General features: G+C 36.1%; 1 protein-coding gene across 3 annotated transcripts in view; it reads right to left on the reverse strand.

The window, feature by feature from the left end:
* LOC149236739 (calcium-transporting ATPase 1-like) overlaps positions 1–20,615 on the reverse strand; it is a 286,340-nt gene that overhangs the window by 170,686 nt on the left and 95,039 nt on the right. The window contains exon 3 of one of the 3 annotated variants that reach the window (XM_089461614.1): positions 12,087–12,145. The exons of the other annotated variants lie outside the window; for them this stretch is intronic. Coding sequence (XP_089317740.1) covers positions 12,087–12,145 — 59 coding nt within the window. The remainder of the gene's footprint in view (positions 1–12,086; positions 12,146–20,615) is intronic. 3 annotated transcript variants of the gene reach the window in all.

Genomic DNA, 20,615 nt, shown 5'->3' on the forward strand with positions numbered 1-20,615 from the left:
TTAGGCGAGTCTTACTGTTCTAGATCGAGACTATGTAAAAGTGATTTGGAAATAGTCCTGACTATTTGGTTAGGTTATTTTATTACAAATGACTTGGTTTACTGGATTATATTTGTGCCACAGAAATTGGTAGTCCATCAGGGTCTATTACAAATGGGTTTTCCCCCTTATGATGTAAAAAATATGAAAATTATGATGTGAAGTGTCTTGAGGGTTGGAAAAATAATTTATCCCCTCGTAGGTTAATTAATTAAATTTCCTGGTAAAATATTAATTAAAATCCTAAGCAAGAAATTTAATTAATTCTAGGTCCTAGGTAAATTTAAATTCTCCAAAAGCAAAATTCGTCAGTCCTTAAAAATTAAATTTTAAAAGGTCCTGAGACTAAGGTAAATTAATTATTTTGCTAAATTTTAAACCTTTTATCCCTCAGGGTCAAGTCAAAGTCAATTTTTTGGGAAATTAACTTAAAAAAATATATTTTTAAGCTAATTAAAATGCATGTAATTTAAAATTTCGAATTTCCCCAAATATTTAAGTATTTCGATGGATGAGATTAAAAGAAATTTTAATTTTCATCAACGGTCGAGATTGATTTGACAAGGATCACTCGAACTAGTCGTTGGAGGATTTATCTTTAAATAGAAAGTCATTTGTCAGTCGATCCATCCGATCTCTGAGTCATGTGCTTAGCAAGAAGCGCTTGTATAATATTTTTTTTTAGATAATAAAGAAGGAATTTGGGGTTAAATTCTGCTCGTGTTACTCTTCATAAGAATACTCTAAGATGCGTTGTTTTCATGCATAATTTTTTCTAAAGCCATTGATAATAACTTTTGAAGAGTGATTTAAGTACAAGTATCTTGCTCAGTTGTTGGGATTTGGATAATAATTTAAATTTTGAACGTAATAACAGGTATCACTATTTGTCTAAATTTTACTATTATTTTCTCGTTCTATTTTTTATGGTTAGATTGAGTTTTGCAGGGAAATCTTGATTTTAGATCTTTGGGTGTTAGGGGAAGTTTTCAGTTGGACCAGCCAACTCTCGATCTTTGTTTCCTGAAGAGCCCAACTAAATTAGTTCTGGGCTTATCATAAGATTTTTTGTTGGTGATGCACGAAGGATTTCGAGTTAGCACCTCCTTTAAAATTTAAAAAATCTTTTAATTTTTGTGCATCATAATGATATATCTAGCTGATTAGAGCCTGCAGCTTGTAAATTTTGTAATTATTTATCTGGTTTTTGGGGTTTTTAGTTTTATCATTGTATATATCATTTCTGGGTGTTTTGTTTTTATTTTTACAGTGGGAGATCTGAAGGAGAAATTTTGTTTGAAGCCAGATCTAGGCCCTGGAGGGTAAGATCTGGCCTCAATATCATTTTGCAGGGACATTATTTTCAGTCTAAGGGTTTTAAATTCAGATCTAAGGTCTTCTGGGAGAAAAAAATTTTAAGCAGAGATATATTGGTTCGAAATTTAAATTTTTCTGGGTTTTTTTCTGGAGTTTTTGGGCTACCATTTTTCTGCCTGGAAGCCTCTCGAAATTCTGTTGTTGTCTCTTGCTGCATTTTTCCATCCTTTTTGCTGCGGAAAAATTTCGAATTTCATTTTGCTGTTTGAGACTTTTTTTTTCTTGCAAATTTTGATTTTTTTAGAAAACCCTTATTTCTCCATTCTCTGCTGCTCCCAACTCCTCCCATTTCCCATTCTTAGCCCCCTCCTTTTCTCTTCGACTTGCATCCTTTCCCCTTCTCCATTGCTGCCATCCCTTCACTGCAAACCTGCGTCCCCCTTATCTGCGTCTTTCTTCTCCTATGTCGCCGTCAAGCTTCCTTCTGTCACCTGCAAAAAACATTTTCTACTGTGATCTCTCCTGAACTCCTCATCCATTGATGCGTTCTTCCTGCTCGAGTTTCCTTCCTTAGCTCGCTACTCCTCGCTTCTCCCTTTTCCGTTGCTTGCAAAAAGCCCAACTCACATTTTTTTAACATTCCTTTGTCTCCATTCGAAACTCCTCATCTGCCCAAACTTTACTGTATCCTAGCTTTTCCCTCGCAACGCCACACGCATCCCCTTTCTTGTGACCAAGACCTGCGTATCCCATGCTCCCTCTCAACTCGCACCCAAGACCTGTGTACCCTAGCTCGCTACTCTTGCTCAAGCTTGAGCTCTATTCGCCGTCATAAAAAACCTGCATACAGAAACTCAAACATTTGAATTTTTTATTTTATTTTGTTTCTTTACTTTATGCATTAGGTTTAGGTTTTGTTTTGGATTTCTCTTGTTTAATCTAGTTTAGTTTAGGCTTCTTAAGATTTTTTTCAATTAATTCAATTTTATTTTTCTTTACTTTTCAATTTATTTAATTTTGATTTCCTTTCCTTTTATTTTTTTATTTTTATTTTGATTTTGCTTTAAACATTAAAAAAATAGTAAAAAATTTAAAAATTTAAAAAACAAAATAAAAATAAAAATTTATGACTTTAGAATCGCTAAGAAATTAAATCAAAAGGAGAATCTATGCCCTCACATTAAAAAAGAATTAAAAAAAATTATGTGGCCTATGACCTATAATTTTTATTTTATTTTAATTAAGTACGTTTGATTTTTATTTTTGGTCACATTAAAAATTTCATTTGCCACATTAAATTTGCTTCATAAGCGTAGCACATTAAAAATTTACCTAAGGGATAAGTAAATTCTAAATCTAAAGTTCTTTGGTGTTTTTTTGTGTGTTAAGTGTAAAATTTTAATTTTTGTGGTAGTGATTTCTCTATTGTCAAGTGCGATTAATTTTTTTTAAAAACCATTGACTCTAGGAGAAAGATAAATTCTTCTAGATCTGGGGTTATTGATTTTTTTTTCAAATCTAAAATCACTCCTTAGTACTTAAGTTTCATAATTCTTCATGGGATTTAATTGCTAGAAAATTTGCATGATAAAATTTTGGGCGTTTACATTTAATCGTTCATGATCATCACTTTCGCCACATTTATAAATTGATCTGGATAATTTGTTGTTGTTCTTTTTTAATTTAGTCCATGGTTAATTGAATATAAAGGCACTGGTCTATAATCATTTCTATCTTGTGGTTGTGTTTTATTTGTTTGATTTGTTCATCTCAGTTAACTAGGACTTGTCTACATCCATCAAGTTGTTCAACCTTAAGTCTGCTAGAGCTTGTGTTCCACAGGCTATCCTCATTCATTCACCTTAAGGACTACCCCCCTTGACTCGTTTAGGAGAGAGTCTAAACAGAGCGAGTAAGGATTAGAGTGACAACCCTTACTTTGAGCGCTATCGCGATGCTTAGACACTTTGTGCAACAACATATTTTGGCGTCGTTGCTGGGGACAATGTTTTTCTGTCCTTGGTCCTCTCAATCTCTTCTCATCGTTTGATCCTTTCATCTCCTCATTTCATCTTCATTTCATTTTTCATCATATAATCTTCTATGTCTAAGTTAGATTCTTGTCCACGTGGCGACTCCACTTCCTTCATCTTCTATAGGAGCATGTACTAGGAGGAACCCAAGCAGCTTGGCTAATCCTGCTCCGGATTCTGAAAGGGTTCTTAGAGCTAGATTACATAAGCTCTCTTCTCTTACACTCCTCGACAATCTCGCCCAGAAATCTCTCTGTGACATCCATTCACTCTTCTTGGATCCTCCCGTTCCAGACATCATGGATATATATAAGCCTCTTAGCTTTGCTAACATCCAGGGTTATCCCCATAACCTTCATAATAATGGTCTAGACAAGTTACCTGCTTTCCAAGGAAATAATGCAATCACTGTTAAGAATCATTTATATGCTTTTCAGACTTGGCGGGTTAAATTTGCTAATGCTCATAATTATGAGGATGTGAAAATAAAATGCTTCGTCTTGACCCTTGAGCAAGATGCTATGGATTGGTTTAAGGATAGGCCTGATCATAGTATTGATTCATTTAATTCCCTCTTTAATTCTTTTAGAGAGAAATATGGTGATAAGAAAGAAGATTGATCTCTAGCAAAAGCCGTTAGGGTCATTAAAAAGAAAGAAAATCAATCGTGTGAAGAATTTAATAAAAGGTTTAATGGTATGCTTAAAGAGATATCTAATGATTACAATCCAACTAAGAAAGTGCTTCTAGAATATTATCTTGATGCTTTCAATCCTGACACTTCTTATGAGCTAAGAAGGTCCAAGCCTGCTGACTACAAAGCTTGTCAAATCACAGTTGAAGAGCTGGAAAAAGATAAGAAGGCTTCTGGTAAATTTGAAATTCCTGGGTTTGATAGGTTTGATGTTAAATTAAAAGAACCTAAAGGAAAAGAAAAAGAATCTTAAGAAGAACCTATGCAAAAATTGCTTAAGAAGTTAGAAAATATGGAGTTAAATCAACCTAGGATGATTGTTCATCATGCTAAAGAATTAACTACATTACAATCTAGGTTGATTCAAATGGAAAGATCTCAAATGCAAAATCATCAACCTAGGGGTTAGGATAATAATAATAATCGAAATAATTGGCAGAATAAAGGTCAAAACAGTGAGCGGAGGCCTCCCAATCCTCTTGAAACTAATAATCTTATGGAGGACACCCTGCCTTATTATAGGGCCTGTGATGAGCTTCATGAAGAAGCTACTTGTCCTATAATCAAGAGAATCATGCATCATGAGATGCTTAAGACAAACGATCAGATAAACATGGTTGGTAAAGAGTATCACCTATCGCAAGAGAATTGGGAAGAGGTCAAGGGAAATAATCAACCCATCAGACCTTTCAAATCTTCATATATCATCAATAATTTTGGTCAAGAAACTGATGTCTTGGTTAAACATTTTAGTGAGGAGCCTCCTCCTAAGCGAGTTCTTGAAATTGCTAAGGACAAGGGGCTAACCTATCAGAGAAGAAGTCAAAATGATAATCAAGTTAATTCTCGAAGTCTTAACCCTGGATCAGCTTCTAGTATGAATATTGATTTAGGAGGTTGGTTTAATAATTTTAAAGTTTTGGTTCCTGTCACCGAAATAGTGAGGATCCCCTCCCAAAAGGCCAAGTTACTAAGTGTTATTGGCAGTACCCAGGTGAATGCAACTCAAGAGGAAACTCATGAGGCTTTCTACCAGGATGCTCCCGTGTATTTTCTAAGTATGGAATCTGATAGCAAATGGCATTCTCCTTTTTTCATTACTTTTCTTGTTAATAATTATCAGTTATATAACTTCATGCTTGACTTTGGTGCTTCCAATTGTGTGATGACTGAGAGAGTCATGGAACAACTTAACTTAAGGATATCTAGCCTTATGATAACATATGTGTAATGGATTCAAAGAAAATTGAAATTCATATGTTGATTAAGGACTTACAAGTCCATCGATCTGTCTACCCTAATATCATGATTGTAATGGACATAATTGTGGTTGACGTGCCTGATGATAGGGGTATGCTTTTGTCTAGGAAATGGGCCTCTGATTTAGGAGGAAGCATTCAAATGAAATGGTCATATGCTACGATTCCTTCCCCTAATGGTCAAGGATTTCTTAAATTAAATAGAGAGCCTGAAAGGAGATTCCATGTCGAAGATCCTAAAAGTCCCCATAATGAGATAATATGTGAACAACCTAACCCTAGGAATCATGCTATTTTATCTAATTCAATCATTCCCATAGAGGTCAAGGTTGATGAAAAAGAGGGTGACTTAAAAAATAAAGTTTGGTATTTATACTTTGATGGTGCAACATCTAGGCATGGTAAAGGTGCGGGAATTGTCTTAAAATCTCCCCTTGGTCATATTTTCAAATTTGCCTATCGGTTAGAATTTGAAGCGACCAACAATGTGGTTGAATATGAAGCCTTGTTGTTGGGTGTTGAAATGGCAAAAACTTTGAAATTCAAATTATTGAGTATTAAGGGTGATTCAGATTTAGTTATCATGCAAATAAAAAATAAACTTACATGTAAAAATCAAAGGTTAAGAAATTATAGAAATGTTGTGTGGGATACCATGGATTATTTTGATGCGATCAATCTTGAAGCTATCCCAAGAGAGCAAAATTGCTTAGCTGATGAGTTAGTTTTTGCTGCTTCTACCATGTAGTTGTCTGATAAATTAATTGAAGAGAAAACCAAGACATATATCATTTTAAAACCTTATATCCCAAATAAATTTGAACATGGGCAAGCCTTTGATAATGAAACACATGTTATTCACTTTCTAAATAATTTGGATAAGTTTTAGGGTTTTCAGGTAAATTCTGCGGAAGACAGATCCAAATGGCTTAATTTTTAGAGAGGGAAGGGGCCTACGATATGCATGATTGAACATAGCACATCGGAAAAGCAACCCACAGATTTGCCAGAAAGTAGGCAAATGCTCAGCATGCACTACATTGAATGTATCTAATGCCATGGGACATGCTTTGTATTGTATTCCTAATGCTACACCCTTTTATTTCAGTATTTTATTTTGTAGGTAGATTTATGTTTTTCATGTTATTAGGATAGTTAATAAATGACAAGCTTATATCTTTCTTGTGCTTAATGTTATATGATGATTTTTGGATGGACGTTAATTATGTAATCTTGTGTGTTGTGTGGATGCAGATTCTGGATTCTCACATTCCTCCGGTGCAACGACGTGTCCCCAAGTAGAGCCAAATGTTGACAACTTCATGTCAACAAGCCATAGCAGTACATCCCCTTTTATCGCAAAAGGGATAACGCCTGATCGATGTGTTTGTGCTGTCAAGCTATCATCATCAGCATGATCATCATGTTGTAATGTAAACCCATATTGCATGTATATGATGTAAATAATCTTAACAGAACTGTGTCATGTATGTAACAACCTAGGTAAACCTACATTTTTAGTGATGATCTCCATTCTGGGAGGTTTTTTGTCTCACCGATCCATTCTCGGATGGTTGACAAAGTTTACCTCTCCAGTCCTACCCCAAAGCTGGAATGGATTTTGTCGCTAGGACCTTAGGCGATTCTTCGTGTTTGAGATCGAGTCTATGTAAAAGTGAGATGGGAATAATCATAACTATCTGGTTAGGTTAATTTATTATAAATTACTTGGTTTGCTAGATTATATTTGTGTCACAAAAATGGGTAGTCTGTGAGGGTATATTACAAAGGGGTTTTCCCCCTTATAATGTAAAAAATATGAAAAGCATGATGTACAATGTCTTGAGGGTTGCAAAAATAATTTATGCTCTCATAGGTTAATAAATTAATTTTTCTAACAAAAAAATAATTAAAATCCTAAGCCAGAAATTTAATTAATTCTAGGTCCTAGGTAAATTTAAATTCTCCAAAGGAAAAATTCATCAGTCCTAAAAAATTAAATTTTAAAAGGTCTTGGGACTAAGGTAAATTAATTATTTGCTAAATTTTAAACTTTTGATCCCTGGGGATTAAGTCAAAGTCAAATTTTTGGGGAAATTAACTCAAAAAAAATTATTTTTGAGCTAATAAAAATGCATCTAATTAAAAATTTTGAATTTCCCAAAATATTTAAATATTTCGACAGATGAGATTCATCAACGGTCGAGATTGATTTGATGAGGATCACTTGAACTCATTGTCGGAGGATTTATCTTTAAATAGGAAGTCATTTGTCAGTTGATCCATCCAATCTCTGAGTCGTGTGCTTAACAAGAAGCTCTTGTGTATTTTTTTTTTTTTGGATAATAAAGAAAGACTTTGGGGTTAAATTCTGCTCGTGCTATTCTTCATGGGAATACTGTAAGATGAGTTGTTTTCATGCATAATTTTTTCTAAAGCCATTGATGATAGCTTTTGAAGAGTGATTTGAGTACATGTATCTTGCTCAGTCGCTGGGGTTTGGATAAATTTTAATTTTGAACGTAATATAAGGTATCTCTATCTGTCTGAATTTTATTATTATTTTTTCGCTCTGTTTTTGATGGTTGGATTGAGTTTTGCATGGAAATCTTGATTTTAGATCCTTGGGCATTAGGGGAGGTTTTTAGTTGGACCAACCAACTCCTGATCTATGTTTCCTGAAGATCCCAACTAAATTAGCTTCAGGTTTGTCATAAGATTTTTTGTTGGTGATGCACAAAGGGTTTCGAGTTAGCACCTCCTTTAAAATTTTAAAAATCTTTTAATTTTTGTGCATCATAATGATAGATCTGGCCACTTAGAGCCTGCAGTTTGTAAATTTTGTAATTATTTATCTGGGTTTTTAGTTTTATCATTGTATATATCGTTTTTGGGTGTTTTGTTTTTCTTTTTACAGCTGCAGATCTGAAGGACAAATTTTGTTTGAAGCCAAATCTAGGCTCTGGAGAGTAATATCTGGCTTCAATATCATTTTGCAAGGACATTATTTCCAGTCTAAGAGTTTTAAATTTAGATCTAAGGTCTTCTGGGAGAATTTTTTTTAAGCAGAAATACATTGGTTTGAAATGTAAAATTTTTCTAGAGTTTTTGGGCTACCATTTTTCTGCCTGGAAGCCTTTCAAAATTTTGTTATTGTATATTGTTGCATTTTTCCATCCTTTTTGATGCGAAAATTTTTCAAAATTCATTTTGGTTCCTGGGATTTTTTTTTCTTGCAAATTTCGAAATTTTTTAGAAAACACTTATTTCTCCATTCTCTGTTGCTCCCAACTCCTCCCATTTCCTATTTGCGCCCCCCTCCTTTGCTCTTCAACTTTCGTCCTTTCCCCTTCTCCATTGTTGTCATCCCTTCGCTGCAAACCTGCGTCTCCCTTATCTGCGTCTTTCTTCTCCTTTGCCGTCGTCAAGCTTCCTTTTGTCACCTAAAAAAAACCTTGTTTATTTCCATCTCTCCTCAGCTCCTCATCCATTGATGTGTTCTTCCTGCTCGATTTTCCTTCCTTTGCTCGCTTCTCCCTTTTCCGCTGCTTGTAAAAAGCCCAATTCACATTTTTTTGACATTCGTTTGCCTCCATTCAAAACCCCTCATTTGCCCAAACTTTGTTGCGTCCTAGCTTTTCCCTCGCAGCTCCAAATGCATTCCCTTTCCTGTTGCCAAGACCTACGTATCCCATGCTCCCTCTCAACCCACGGCCAAGACCTGTGTACCCCAGCTCACTAATCTTGCTCGAGGTCAAGCTTTATCCGTCGCCATCAAAAACCTGCATACAGAAACTGAAACATTCGACTTTTTTATTTTATTTTGTTTCTTTACTTTATGCATTAGGTTTCTTAAGTTTATTTTCAATTAATTCAATTTTATTTTTCTTTACTTTTCGTTTTGTCTAATTTTGATTTGATTTAATTTTGATTTTCTTTCCTTTTATTTTAATTTTGCTTTAAACATTAAAAATCTAATTTTTTTTTTTTTTTTTTAGAATTAAGAAATTAAATCAAAAGGAGAATATGTGCCCTCACATTTAAAAAAAAATAAAAATTATGTGGCCTACGACCCATAGTTTTTTTAAATTTTAATTAAGTACATTTGATTTTTATTTTTGGTCACATTAAAAAATTCATTTGCCACACTAAATTTGCTTCATAAGCGTAGCACATTAAAAAATTACCCAAGGATAATTAAATTCTAAATCTAAAGTTCCTTGGTGTCTTTTTGTGTGTTAAGAGTAAAATTTTAATTTTTGTGGTAGTGATTTCTCTATTGTCAAGTGCGATTAAATTTTTTTAAAAACCATTGGCTATAGTAGAAAGATAAATTCTTCTAGATCTGGGGTTATTGAAGAATTTTTTTTTTCAAATCTAAAATCACTACTTAGTACTTAAATTTCATAATTCTTCATGGGATTTAATTACTGGAAAATTTGCATGATAAAATTTTGGGCGTTTACATTTAATCGTTCATGATCGTCACTTTCACCACATTTATAAATTGCTTTGGATAATTTGTTTTATTTATTTATTTAGTCTATGTTAATTGAATATGAAGGCACTGGTTTATAATCATTTCTATCTTGTGGTTGTGTCTTATTCGTTTGATTTGTTCATCTCAGTTAACCAGGACTTGTCTACATCCATCAAGTTGTTCGACCTTAAGTCTCCTAGAGCTTGTGTTCCACAGGCCATCGTCATTCATTCACCTTAGGGACTACCCACCTTGACTCGTCTAGGAGAAAGTCTAAACGAAGTGAGTAAGGATTAGAGTGACAACCCTTACTCTGAGCATTGTCGCAGTGCCTAAACACTTTGTGTGACAACACCCCAAAAGATAAGAAGCAGCAAACAAGTTCTTTGAATAGGTCTAGTTGCACTTTCTGACCAAGAAGCATCGCCTCATATCAAGATACCAAATTTATCAATGCCTTTTGGACAACACTTTAGGAGAATATGGACACCAAGTTGAAAAGATCTACAATTCTCTATCTCCGGACAGATGGATAGAGAAAATTAGTCAAGATGACATTGGTTCAACTTTTGATGTATTACAATAAAAAACTTCCAAAGACTTGGGATAAAAATTTGATTTATAATCAACATTCTTATGACAAAGCAGTCTATACTTCCACTAATAATGCCCCTTTTGAAACTTGTTTTATACCCTTCAACCTTGGGTTTATTATATGCATGGAGTCATGGACAACAAGGAGGAATAAGAGAAGACATCACAGGATATGCACTAAAAGAAAAAATAGTGTCAGAAAGATTAGGCAAATCCGTTTGCAAGTACCAAAGACATTAAAAAAGTCACAAGAGTAATACAAGGTCCAACATATCAACACAGAATTAAGAAAACATTCAAGTTGGATTAATGGCTCTTGGTTGAAGCCTTTATACAGTCTATGGATCCTTCTCATACATATAGGGACAAAATATCAAAAAATATAAATCTGAAATAAACGAAGAAATCAAGTGCCATCTCCAAGATCTTTGTCTTTCTGGGCAGAACAGGGAAGAAAAACTTTCCTTTTCCCAATCACTCATCCAAGACAGGATATTCAGAAATCCTAATGAAGACTAAGAGATAAGTTTCCAATTAAGCATAGCTTGGTTGCAAGAAAAAGAAAAGTGGAGACTTAGATCTTCAAATCTTTGGTTAAAGAAATGTACAAGAATACAAAATATTTCCATAAACAACCCAAAAAGAAGAAGGATCTAAACGAAAATCTATGAAATCTCTCTTCCTAACGGGGAAAAGACACTTATTTTTTTAGCAAATTTCAAGTGAGGCCTTTGATATTTTCAAGGGTGTGATGACAGATCCAACCGATAGCAAGTATGAACATCAAGAAAAGTTTATGCCATACATTCCAATGCTCATTCAAGTAAAGAATAATCAAGACTGGTTGAAGAGCCTGTAAAGGAGGAGCCAAAAGAGGTTGTCTTCTCTATGCAGCGTGACAAATCTGGATTCTCAGCTAAGTACTTTCCAAGATGTTGGCTATGTATAAAGTTTGAATTTCTCAATGTGATAGAGGACAGTAGAAATTCCTAGAAGTTGAGAAGTGGAATCAACTCCACCTTTTTGGCTTTGATCCTGAAGGAACAAAATCTTACCAATTTCTCAAGATTTCAACCCATATCCTTCTATAACATTTCATATAATGTTTTCTCCAAAATAATTTCTAGAAAATAAATGACAGTTGTAAGTTCATCTAAAAGGAACAAGGTGACTTTGTTCCCAATATGTTCATTTTTTAGATTATTATATTAATTCGAGAAACTCTACATGGTCGCATCATCGCCAATAAAGATAGAATATGAAGGGATAAACTAGTGTGGTATCAAGTGTGAAAAAATTGATGATACCATCACTTGGTTTCATCCTATGGGAAAACATCAACTACAAAGCTATGAGGAAAAAGTGCAAAGCTTTTTGAAGCGTGGCACTATGGTATTGCTATATTCCAAAAGTTGAAATCTGATATATTGTGCAAGAATTTGAGAACTGTAACAACAGCAACAACAATAATAATTTTACCAGCAACAACAGATTCCGTACTGAGGACAGAAAATTTCTGCAAGTTACCACGAATAGACTTGAGAGCATATACTACAGTACTAATAGGAGGATTTAAAAACAATAGCGGCAGCTATTAACAATATTTGAATACTCACAAACCCTCAGCACAGACAGTCTGAAACTATAATGAAAAGGTTCAGATGCCAAACCAGGAAATCCAAGGCAGTATGGATGTTGCTCTTGGCTCCAAAACTCTCTTCCAATCTACCTGGAATAACACACTTTCAAAAATACTACAATTCGAAGGTCTAAAAGCCTCTTTATCACAACAACAACAAAACAAAAACAAAAAAACACTCCCCTTTTTTGTTAATTAGACAGACTGACAAGATTAAAAATAACACAATTAACCTTACTGACGAATTGGTCGATCATTTTTGTTAATTCCCACTTGTATCTTTGATTATACTGACTGACATAATTAAGCTAATTGTCCTAGTTAGACTAACTGACTGACTTTTTCACTGACTCTCATAGTTAGACTGAATGATTGAATAATATTTTTGTTTTTTGAGTACCAATATCTATTGTTGAAGCTGATTATCATCGAGTATTGCAGTGCCCCGGCCTTGAATTGTGTTTACCACAAAGTGATTGCAGTGACGAGCACTATAGGATATTTAGGCCTTCACATGTCACCTCTTATGCTGATAGATATTTCCTCTATCTGTTGGAAGTCGATGGAATAATTATTGGACGACCTCTGCAAATTTTCCCAAGTGACTTGACCTATCAATCTGAACTATCCTATTGAAGAGTTCCTCCAGAAGTTGATTGGATTGAAGAACTGCTGTTCAACAGTTCCGGTTTGAAAATAATTTTTTCCTCTTACAAGTTACTGACCCACTTCATTTTGCAAACAGTGCAAAGGAAAAGAAGAGTGTTTTCATTTGCCATCATTATTTTATTGTGGAATGGGGAATGATTCCCCTCAGTTGTGGACGCCTTTCCAGGGAAGGGCAACAATTTCTAGTGTTTTTTTTCCTTTTTTCTTTGTCTTTTCTTTTCAATTTTTTATAATTTTCCCTTTTATACCCATTATTTTTTCCTCATCTTACTATGAAAAAAGCGTTTTCATTTGCCATCATCAAATCATTGCAGAGACAGGATTGATTCCCATCAGCTGGTCATGTATCTGCAGGCATGTATAACAATTTCCACCTCTTTTTTTCTTTTTTTTTAGAATTTTTATAAGTTTGGAAATGCCTATAAGTTTTTCTCCTTTTTCATTGATTTTTAATTGACTGTGGAAGATCCAACATTTATGTAGAATCTAGATTTGTTTATTCTTATGCAAAATTTTTGATTTTTTATTCTTCAGTGTTATTTTTAAAATTTATTTTGTGCCTTAGGTTTAATCATTACTTTGAAAACTAGAAATGCCAAGAAATTTGGACCCTATGTGGGAATATGGTGATACCAAGGAGTTTTATAGACAAAGATTGAATTTAAAGTTGTGTGAAAATGATATGAAAGGGTAAATAACCCAGCTGAAATACCTGAAATAACACCTTGCACAAATTTCAGGACATGAAGTGGGTATTTGCCCAAATGCAAACCTGGAAATCATGCATGTTGCCAACAAATCACTTCCAGGATTGAGTATGAGAAGAAATAGTAAGGAAGCTATGACAGCTGGGCTTTCAAGGGGAAGAGTTGCAAGATCTGAGGGGGGAAGAAGTGACAATGTTTCTTTAGCCTCACCTTCCAGTTCCACAATGGCCTCAATGACCTCATCTTTTTTTGTTCCTAGATCCAGACCTAATGCACAACCTTCAATTAGGTCAATGGTTAATATAAATGAAAGGGAAGAAACTAACAATCTAGTGGGAAGGTCTTTTCTATGGACTAATATTCCTTTCAACAGTGACAAGAACAACCCCTTCTATCAATCCATGTTTGATGTTGTTGTCATTGATGGTATGGGGTACAAGGCCCCTACCTATGATGAATTGAAAGAGCCTATCCTTCAAAATGAAAAAGGTCAATTGCAATAACAGATTTGAGGAGTTTAAGGCATCATGCAAAATCACTAGATTCACCATGATGTCAAATGTTTAGACTAATAAAAAAGGCAAGACCCTTCTTAACTTCTTGGTTAATTGTCCCAAAAGGATGACGTTTATTGAATCTGTTGATGCATCTTAAAAATGCAACATTGATATGTGAGTTGTTAGATGGGTATTCTAGAGGTAGGTTCACAAATTGTCTAAGTCATAACAAACAACACTACTAACTATGTGGTTGCTGGCAAGTTGCTTATGTTGAGGTATTCTACTTTGTTTTGGACACCTTGTTTTGACCTGATTTTAAAACATATGGGAATTTTTTTTTAATATCAAGGATATTATTGAATCAGCTAGGAGCATCATAAACTTTATTACATAAAATCACACTCATGTGCTTAGCTTGATGAAAAGATTCACAAATAACAAGGAGTTGGTGCATCCTACAAACACACATTTTTCCAGTAGCTTCATATCTCTTAAATCACTCTTGGCTTGTGTGCAGAAGGTGAAGAGAATGTTCCTTTCATAAGAGTAGCATTCTTTATGATTTAGTCGTAAATCGAAAAGGGAGGCCACATGTAGGCTAGTGTTATAGCGAGAGACCCTTTCGACAGTAGTGGAGGAGGCATGTGCCACTAGCGAACTTTTGGTAAAGGTTCTTCAGTTGGTTGATGGAGACAAGTCAGCAATGGGATACTTGTATGAGACCATAGATAGAGCTAAAGAATCCATCCATGCATATTATTAGGCCAAGGGGCTTTATAGATTTAAGAAATGACTATTGATATTGACAATGATTGATGAGGAATGGAACAATGCACTCCATTGCCCAATTCATGGTACAAGCATATACCTCAATCTTGCATTCTCTTACTCGTATGGTTTTATATTTGGTGCTCAAGTTATGGATAGATTCCCTATATGTGTTTCAAGGATGGACTCAAGATCACAAGAACATGTGAAAATTTCTTAAGAAATGGAGATACATAGGATGGTTGATGGAACATTTGGCTTTGACAAGTCTATTTAGGACTAGAAGACCAAAACCCAAAGTAAGCTTCATTTTGTTTTAGATTTCAATGTCTCTTGGTTTCAACTTTTAAATTTCATTGGATTCCTTATGTTTCTCTTATTTATTGTAGATACTTAGTGCACAAGGTATGGCACAAGAGTACCCAATTTACAAAACTTTCCATTCAACTACTTGGCCAAACATGTAGCTCTTCAAGATGTGTGCACCACTAGAGTTAAATTGAAAAAATATTCACCAAGAATCGCAACAAGTTAAAAGTTAAAACTTTTCAAATTCAATTTTGAATTCATTATAAATTATAATTTATTATTTTATGCCCCATCACCCTTTAGATGATGTATTATAGTTACTAATTTAATGATCTATTAACTTATAACTATGACCCTCAAACAGGTGGGAATCCCAACACCTTAATGACATGGTCTACATATACTACAATATTTTGCTATGACTGAGTCAACTTTGGAAAACCCGTGATGTGGGGGCCATCTCATTGGATGAGATTGACACCACTATTGGATGCAGCATTGAGACCAAGAGTCCTATCATGGAATCGACCCTTGATTGGTCACAAGAGGAGGTAGAAAAGGAGAGAGAGGTAGAGGAGGATGATTTTTCAAAGCAGAAACCTTTATAGGAAGTGAATATTAACATTCGGAGTGCAACAACATTAACACCTTCACAAACTCTTAAAAAGCAAGTTGGACATAGTCATAGCACCAGTAGAAGATGTCAGAGTCTAGCTCCTGCTTCTTTTGGAGGACATCAAAGTCTAGCACCAACCCTAGGGCTTTCTTCCTCTAGAGGAAAAGCCATTACCTTTGGCCATGATAGGGGCAAAGAAAATCACTAGTTTATTTATCTCATTTCATTGTAAATGACTCAAGGTGATGAGGTGCATTTATTATATTTTTGATGATAATTTTGTTGGAAATAATACTGAGAGGGGGGGTGAATCAGTATTATCAGATCAGATAAAACTTTTCAATTTCATACTCAGAAACATATACGCGACTTCAGTTAAGTGAACTCGCGTGTACACGCGACTGTGTCTAATGCAACTAGCGTATATCCAGAGATCTTGTGATTCAGTTAATCTTATCTTCAGTAAATGCATCAGAACATTATTAAGCATATTAACAGTAAACAGGTGCAGTATAACAGAACAGATCATCACACAAATGCCACACACATGAACACCATGATATAAGGTGGAAACCCAATGTGGGTGAAAACCACCTGTTGCAATTTGTCTCTTTCTTCTTTAATGAGAACTTCTTTTACAATGTACTGGTGCAGTCCTTTACCAGCACGCAGGCTACAACCTGCAGAGGGCTACAACCCTCTTAGCTCTTGTACTAGCCGATCCATTTACTAGTACGTAGGTGCCTACCTACAGAATGCTTCTTTACTCGTTTTCCAGCTGCTAGTGGAAGGGAGCTACAACCCCCTGGCTCTTGTACTGGCTGATATGTTTACCAGTACGTAGGTGCCGGCCTACGATCTACCCGGGACCACGTTTCATACATTTTCATACTGGATCCATAAGACAATCATCATTGTAGTACAACCTGCATCATCAATCACTGAAACATCCAATTCTGAATCACTGTAACCCTGTCAACAATAACCAGACAATCATAGCAACAACCAGATCCAGCTCCATATACAAATATCATACTTCACATTGTATACGCTACTTGGATGAACCCAACCTGCGTGTATACGCTCTTTTACCAAGACCAACCCGCGTACAGATCTGTAAATTCAACCTTAAAACTCTGTAGCTATATCAGACATCAAAACATACCCAGATCATAATAATAAACATGCGTCAGTAGATCTAGTCTATCCAGAGTCAAACCATATGAAGATAATCATTCCAACCCTTGAGATCTCGTTCCATCATTCATCATCCTCCACATGGGTGAAACCTTGGTTTAGATCACCAACCCATAACCAGCACTTGGATCACACTTCCTTAGATCTTCATCACCCATGCACACTCTCACTCCTTTCTCCTTTTCCTTGCCTAATGATCTTCTCCTTATATAGCCTTAGGCCTTGCTCAATACCAAGAGCCAAAACCATAGTAACACAATACCATCAACCTCGAAACTAGGGATCGACACGTCCGTCGAGACACCATGGTCCAAAACCATAGGCACAACTTCCAAGGACTAACTGCCACTGACCAAAGGTACGTTTTCATATGTACGCGCTTTTACTGAAGCCAACCTGCGTGTACACGCTGATTCTCCTTGCTGAACCTGCGTATATCTCTTTCTTGTCCTGCTGTACTGAGATTTGTCCACTAGTTAAGTTGCCATCACCTGTACCAGTCTCTGAGCACCTGTACCAACCTCTGAGTGAGTTGCCATCAAGGACAACACTTGAATCATAATGCCAACAATCTCCCCCTTTGGACTTGATGGCAACCACCACACCAAGTCACTCTCCCCCTTTGACATCAAGGGCAAAGGGTGGACCAAGATATTCTCTTCCTTGGTATACCTTCTGTTGTCCATACTGCTGTCCATACTCCCCCTGAGTACATGCTGAAATCTCCAAATGTGCTCCCCCTTTGTGTATGCCAAAGTGTACCAATCTATCCATCCTGCTCTTGCTGAATTGTGCTGTTCATGCTCCCCTTGACTGTAGGCAAGATCTGCAAAAGATGTTCTTCAAGAAGAACAAAGACTTATACATCATAGAAGACCTTCCTATCACCAAAAGACTCAACATACATTCATCACCCAACCTAGTGGGGATATACCAATATTGACTCATCCACCTAACCATGTGAAGATACATGATAATACATGAACATTTCATCATTCATCCCAGGCATAGTGGGGAAACCAACATAGGCCGTTACATGACCTTCACATCATAAAAGAGATACATGACATAGTGATGAAATATCTAGACCAAGACTTATGAAAGCCACCAACAGCATCATGATCTGTACCATAAGCATCAGCCTGCAATACCATCCCTAAACAGTAAGATGTATCATTTAGCTTCATAGACTTTATCAACACCTTCTAACCATAATGCCAACAATGCATTATTTGAAGAATATTCTCCCCCTGAGTGTAAGCCAACCATGTCTGAACCATTTCCTGAGTCTGTTCTGCTCCCCCTGAGGCTGAGCCAACCATGACTGAACCTGGGTCTGTTCTGCTGCCCTTTCTCCATATACGCGACTTTGCAGCCTGTAACTCGCGTATATACGCGACTTGTCTTCATGAAACTTGCGTATGAGAATCAGAACACTGAAGTTCTTATACCTTCAGCTCCCCCTGAGTCTGTTATGTCTGTGCTATGCTGAGTACCCTGTGCTGTGCCACATCTTTCTGACTGAACTTCCTTCTTCTTCCATATCTTCACGCATGTTGATGATTTCTTATTATCATGAGCTTTGTTCCTGCAATCTCTTGCTTTATGTCCAAACTTGTTACATGCATAGCATCTTACATGTTTCATATTCCTCTTGTAGCAATCAGCAGCTTTGTGGCCAAACATATTGCAAGAAAAGCAATATCCATTAAAGTATCTTGAATGTGATGATCTTTCTGCATGATGGTCTTGAAACCTTCTTCTTCTACATATGGCTGCAACATGTCCAAGATTATGACATACAAAACATTCAACATTATTCAGTGGAGGAAATAATCGTCTATCACGTCCATAGTTAGGAGTAGAGAATCTTCCTTGAGGAATTTCTTTCCTTGGTTGTTCCTTTTTGGGCATTTCAGATTTCTCATTAGAGTTTCTTGCCTCACCTTGTGAACTAGATTCACCTTCAACATATTCATGAAAACCAAGACCAGTCTTGATAGCAGGAGATCTTTGACTACTAAGAATATCATCCAAGACTTTAGAGCTATCTTGAAATCGTAAAAGCTTATCCTTTTCTTCTAATTTGCTTTTCAAGATATTTACCTCAACTTGATGTTGTTCTTCTTTTTCAAGAAATTGCTTCTTCAAGGTCTCTTCAGCTTTCCTTCCTTCATCCAACTGATGCCTTAGTTTGAGGATCTCGTTTTCTTGCTCTTTATTCAGTGCTAGCAGCATTTCTCGAACTCTGGAGGCACATTCCAACTGTTCTTCTAATCTGATGATTTCTTCTTTGAGGGCATTCTCCCTTTTGCTAGGTAGATCTTGTTGATCTATGATTTGATCTGACGCTTCATTTGCTTGTCCATCTTCAATCTGAGGTGCTTCAGGATCTGAATACTTGCTTCCACACAACGACAGGTTGTCATTGTTCTTTTGAGCTGTCTTCTTCTTCTGACGTGCTTTCTTCCCCATTGTTCTACGAATCTCCTTCAAGCGATCAAGCTTCTCTGAAGGACCTGCTCTGATACCAATTGTTGGAAATAATACTGAGAGGGGGGGTGAATCAGTATTATCAGATCAGATAAAACTTTTCAATTTCATACTCAGAAACATATACGCGACTTCAGTTAAGTGAACCCGCGTGTACACGCGACTGTGTCTAATGCAACTAGCGTATATCCAGAGATCTTGTGATTCAATTAATCTTATCTTCAGTAAATGCATCAGAACATTATTAAGCATATTAACAGTAAACAGGTGCAGTATAACAGAACAGATCATCACACAAATGCCACACACATGAACACCATGATATAAGGTGGAAACCCAATGTGGGTGAAAACCACCTGCTGCAATTTGTCTCTTTCTTCTTTAATGAGAACTTCTTTTACAATGTACTGGTGCAGTCCTTTACCAGCACGCAGGCTACAACCTGCAGAGGGCTACAACCCTCTTAGCTCTTGTACTAGCCGATCCATTTACTAGTACGTAGGTGCCTACCTACAGAATGCTTCTTTACTCGTTTTCCAGCTGCTAGTGGAAGGGAGCTACAACCCCCTGGCTCTTGTACTGGCTGATATGTTTACCAGTACGTAGGTGCCGGCCTACGATCTACCCGGGACCACGTTTCATACATTTTCATACTGGATCCATAAGACAATCATCATTGTAGTACAACCTGCATCATCAATCACTGAAACATCCAATTCTGAATCACTGTAACCCTGTCAACAATAACCAGACAATCATAGCAACAACCAGATCCAGCTCCATATACAAATATCATACTTCACATTGTATACGCTACTTGGATGAACCCAACCTGCGTGTATACGCTCTTTTACCAAGACCAACCCGCGTACAGATCTGTAAATTCAACCTTAAAACTCTGTAGCTATATCAGACATCAAAACATACCCAGATCATAATAATAAACATGCGTCAGTAGATCTAGTCTATCCAGAGTCAAACCATATGAAGATAATCATTCCAACCCTTGAGATCTCGTTCCATCATTCATCATCCTCCACATGGGTGAAACCTTGGTTTAGATCACCAACCCATAACCAGCACTTGGATCACACTTCCTTAGATCTTCATCACCCATGCACACTCTCACTCCTTTCTCATTTTCCTTGCCTAATGATCTTCTCCTTATATAGCCTTAGGCCTTGCTCAATACCAAGAGCCAAAACCATAGTAACACAATACCATCAACCTCGAAACTAGGGATCGACACGTCCGTCGAGACACCATGGTCCAAAACCATAGGCACAACTTCCAAGGACTAA

Source organism: Pinus tabuliformis, chromosome 8, assembly GCF_031772625.1.
Source record: "Pinus tabuliformis cultivar Carrire ecotype Pingquan chromosome 8, CPIR1, whole genome shotgun sequence".
In the NCBI taxonomy this organism is placed as follows: Eukaryota; Viridiplantae; Streptophyta; class Pinopsida; order Pinales; family Pinaceae; genus Pinus; species Pinus tabuliformis.